Raw genomic sequence first — 4,590 nt, 5'->3', positions numbered from 1 at the left:
AGCAGGCAGGGGCGGTGCAGGACATTATTCATGCTTATGAGAGTGCCACGGGACAGCTAATCAACCCGGCAAAATGCTCAATACTGTTTGGACAGTCGTGTCCCCCTAATGTACAGGAAAATGTGAAACAGCAACTACAAATCATGAAGGATCAGTTTGAGGAGAAATACTTAGGACTCCCGACTCCAGAAGGCCGCATGCATAAAGGGAGGTTCCAAAATTTGCAAGTAAAATTGATGAAGCGTATATGTATTTGGGGCGATGGATATATGGCTCAAGCTGGCAGAGAAGTGTTGATCAAGGCGGTGGCACAATCAATCCCCACGTATATCATGGGCGTCTTCAAGCTTCCATTCTCTGTGTGCGATGATCTTACACGGATGGTCCGGAACTACTGGTGGGGCTCAGAGAAAGGGAAACGAAAAACTCACTGGATGGCTTGGGATCAAATCATCAAACCCAAAGCGATGGGCGGCCTTGGGTTTCGGGATTACAGAATCTTCAATCAAGCACTCCTTGCTCGGCAGGCATGGCGTTTGTTGATCAACCCGGACAGCTTGTGTGCTCGGGTCTTGAAAGCGAAATATTATCCTAATGGGCGACTAGAGGATACTGTTTTTGCAGGCAATGCTTCATCGACGTGGCAAGCCATTACGTATGGACTGGAGCTCCTAAAAAAAGGTCTCCTATGGAGGATCGGTGACGGACAATCTGTTCGTATATGGCGCGATCCGTGGCTGGAGCGGCCAGTGTCGTACCGGCCGATATCACATGTCGGAAGGTGCAGGCTTCGGCGTGTAGCTGAGCTGATGGACGATCGTGGCATGTGGAGAAGGGAGTTGCTGCAGCAGTACTTTATACAGCCAGACGTCGTCGAGATTATCAAGTTGCGGCCCTCACCGAGGATGCATGATGTCCTAGCCTGGGGGCCGGATCCGAGAGGCATTTTCTCCGTCAAATCAGCCTATAAAATGGGGCTGGAGGAAAAACTGCGCGCATCTTCATGCACGGCGAGCAGGGCACCGGACGGCAATCGTGCCGTCTGGACGGCATTGTGGAGGTGCCCTGCTCCACCTAAGGTACGGGTCTTTGATTGGCGGATAGCAACTAATTCTTTGGCAACTATGGAAAATAAGCATAAAAGAAATCTGGAACATTCTAATGTTTGTGTCATGTGTGGCGTCGAGCGGGAGGATACCTTTCACGCCATGTGTAGGTGCCCTATGGCGTGCGCCCTATGGGATGATATGAAGGAGTCATGGCCTCTTCCGGACCTACGGACGGTGTCCAATACCGGCGAAGAATGGCTTCTACATCTCCTGAATAACAGCACGGAATTGCAGCGCTTGGTCATTCTGATGACCTTTTGGCGAGCTTGGCACTGTCGGAACGAAGTCATACATCACAAACCGGCACCACCAATCGAGAGTTCAAGGAGATTTCTGAATAGCTACATCGACTCCCTGTTATGCATCAAACAGCAACCACAAGGAGACTTGGTGAAAGGGAAGATGGTGGTTCAGAAGGTGCCACAAGTGGTGAGGCAATCAGAGGTTCAGTCTAGTGTTACACCTGAATCTACATGGGTAAAACCACCACCTGGCTGGGTGAAACTGAATGTTGATGGGTCACATATCCCTGGCGAGTGTACTGGAGGTGCGGGCATGGTCTTGAGGGATGACACGGGTGCCATCATCTTCTCGTCGTGTCGGTTTCTTCGATCATGCCACACACCAATGGAGGCGGAAATAGCAGCGTGTCTCGAGGGCACGTCCCTGGCGCTGCAGCGTACAGAGAAACCCATCATTGTGGAACTAGACTGTAAAGAAGGAGTGGTAGCTTTGACGGACAGCGGAGTTAACAGGTCTTCGTTGGCCGGGTTTATCGAGGAGACGAAGAGGCTATTGCATGGAGTACGGCGTCATGTTTTTGAGCACGTCCGACGCACGGCCAACATGGCCGCGCATTGCATGGCTCAAAGAGGACGTACTAGCCAACGTACGATGGTTTGGCTGCAAGCTGGGCCTGATGATTTATGTTCTATTTGTGAAAACGAGTGTACAAACATTACTTAATTAATGAATGCTCGTTTCACCCGCAAAAAAAAAAAAAAAAAAAAAAAAAAAAAACTATTAGATGTACGACCAGGAAAGATTTGAAGACATGGTCGACAGGTCGAGAATATATGGCATCTGGTTACTCTATCGTGTGTCACGAGAGGGACGCGCCCTCGCGTGCATGGAATGGAAGAACCACTTGTTCTCTTACTATATCTAGTGCCGTTTTGGAGCTGGCTAGTGTCCTTGTGATGCATCCTTCATTCTTCCCCCCCCCCTAGTCTTTAGGATGCTGCGAACACCGCGCTTGCTCTGATCCATCGGAGAAGCTTAATTTTATTTATTTATTTATATAATTTATTAACTTATTTGTGTATTCGTAATTTTATATATCTATTAATTTATCGGCCTCCGTCGTCTATGGAGTCCGCCGGCGGTAGCATCCCTAGGCCGCAAACGGCGTCCGCGCGCCGGCTGGGGCGCAGCTCCAGCTCTGCTTCTCGCGCTGGCGCTGGCGCGTTCGCCTACGACGGGATGCGCGCCGCGCCGCTCTTCTCCTCGGCCAACTTCGCGCGCTCCCTCCGCAAGGCGGCCTCCTTCGGCCACAAGAAGAAGCCAAGCGCCGGCGACGCCGACGCGGCCGCGCAACCGCCCCGCCGGGCACTGAGCAGCAAGGACCAGAACACTGTCCACGGCGCGGACGCTGGGCAGGTGACGTTATCGCCCCGCCGGTCGCCGCCCGAGCCCAGCGTCGGTGCGAGGCAAGGCCCCTGGGAGCCCACGAGGCGGAGGCGGAGCACCGGGGGAGCCTCGCCGGACGAAACCCCGGCGAATAAAGTATCGGCTAGCGCGCTGAGGGACATGATGGCGCCGAAGAGGGAGGGGTCCGAGAAGGAGGAGACAATGCACCGGGCGCGCGTGCTCGCCACGCGGCTGCTGCAGTGGCGGTTCGCCAACGCTCGGATGGAGAAGGCCGTCGCCCGCGCCACCTCCGCAGCCGAGGTGAGTCGTGCACGCATCGTCCTTCAGTGGCCGAGTATATTGATGAGGTGATGGATGGTCATGGCACGCGCATGCATGCAGAACAAGCTGTTCTACACGTGGCTGCGCGTGGCGGAGCTGCGCAACATCCATGCGGCGAAGCGGATCGTGGCGCAGCGGCGGCGGCAGAAGCTGAAGCTGGAAAGGCTGCTGCGGCCGCAGCTCCCCCTCCTCGCATCATGGGAGTCCCTCGACAAGCCCCACGCAGACGCTGTCTCCGACCTCGCCGGCGCCCTCTCCGCCGCCTGCACACCCCTCCCCATAACCGCCGGCGCCCAAGTATGCGGACGCACTCCCCCATACTTCTCACTCCCCTCCACCTGACATCTAGGGCACTTACACGTCTACACTTTCATGCAGGTCGATATGGAGTCGCTCCGCGAGATCATGTTCGCCTGCGTGGGCACGGTGACCGAGATCGAAGCCAACGCCGACACGTTCTACGCCACGGTACGCACGCAACAATCACGGCAAATATTAAGTTTCCCCTGTTCCCACACGTTCTCTTTTTGACGGGCATTCCCGCACGTTCTGTCCACGTACGTACTTGACTTCGGTGTGACTGCCGCCGGTGCCTTCCTGCAGGCCGGCGCGACGAGCGGCGCGCTAGGCGAGCTTGCAAGGACGATACGGCAGGAGGTGGAAGGGCTGGAGGAAGCCATGCGGCTGTCCAGGGTCGTCACTCGCTTGCAGGTGGGTGTTGGTGGCACGTCGTTTTTTCTGCTCCCAGTGATGTTTCACCGGAACAGACCTACTCTGAATCTTGTACCCTACTGAAGTTCTTTCACTTTTTGGACCGATTCGACCGATCTTTCTCACGCAATACTCCTTTGCTTTTCTAAGTGCCATTCGTCGACTAGTTGCACTATATCTACATCTTTGCATAACTATTTAATTCTTGTGTGAGTCCGGTGCTGCAGATGCAGGAGGCGAGCCTTCGAACGAACTTAGTTCAGGCGAAGCAGAAGCGTGATCACGACATGGGAGTCGCCTTCGTCGCTCCGGCGACTGCAGCTTCCGGGTGGTGCTATTGAGTTTTGATCAGTCTCACACGCTAGCTATGGCTAATTTAAGATAAGATGCCGGGCTTCTGTCATCGTGACAGACCGACGGGAGATGTCACCTCTCTAGACCTGATTCATGTATGTATGTCCATTTTAATAAACTACGTTTGCAGTAATTTGAGTTACTCGGGGCCCGGGTTATGTGTGTTGAACGACCGTGTGCTGTAAACAGTGGGTTTCCTGGGTAGGTAGGCATAAATTTACATTCAGATACTGTAATTTGAACCATTCAATTATCGAACCATTTGGAGAGCATCCACAAGACTCTGCCATGCATCCAATGTTATCCCCAAATGTCCGCGAACGCATCCGGACGCCCAGATTCGGCAAAGCGGTAGCAAACTTGGCGGGCTTTCCCGACATCCGCCCAGCCAACCAAAAGCTGAAGAAAATATGCCCTAAAGGCAATAATAAAGTTGTTATTTATA

At 53.7% G+C, this 4,590-nt stretch overlaps 1 protein-coding gene across 1 annotated transcript; it reads left to right on the top strand.

The window, feature by feature from the left end:
• Nucleotides 1-2,321: 2,321 nt before the first annotated feature.
• Nucleotides 2,322-4,278, top strand: LOC123091903 (QWRF motif-containing protein 7). The gene is made up of 5 exons (XM_044513524.1): nucleotides 2,322-3,059; nucleotides 3,141-3,377; nucleotides 3,459-3,548; nucleotides 3,684-3,791; nucleotides 4,019-4,278. The coding sequence occupies exons 1-5, from the start codon at nucleotides 2,478-2,480 to the stop codon at nucleotides 4,130-4,132; spliced, it is 1,131 nt and encodes a 376-aa protein (XP_044369459.1). The 5' UTR covers nucleotides 2,322-2,477; the 3' UTR covers nucleotides 4,133-4,278.
• Nucleotides 4,279-4,590: the final 312 nt, after the last annotated feature.

This window comes from Triticum aestivum, chromosome 1B (genome assembly GCF_018294505.1).
Source record: "Triticum aestivum cultivar Chinese Spring chromosome 1B, IWGSC CS RefSeq v2.1, whole genome shotgun sequence".
Taxonomy (NCBI): Eukaryota; Viridiplantae; Streptophyta; class Magnoliopsida; order Poales; family Poaceae; genus Triticum; species Triticum aestivum.
This window is presented reverse-complemented; position numbering and strand designations above follow the sequence as displayed.

Bases quoted from the DNA above. Each gene is read 5' to 3' on its own strand.
- LOC123091903 (XM_044513524.1), top strand. From the start codon at position 2,478: ATGGAGTCCGCCGGCGGTAGCATCCCTAGGCCGCAAACGGCGTCCGCG. The intron at 3,378-3,458 runs GTATGCGGACGC...ACTTTCATGCAG, and splicing joins CCATAACCGCCGGCGCCCAA to GTCGATATGGAGTCGCTCCG. The intron at 3,792-4,018 runs GTGGGTGTTGGT...CCGGTGCTGCAG, and splicing joins GGGTCGTCACTCGCTTGCAG to ATGCAGGAGGCGAGCCTTCG.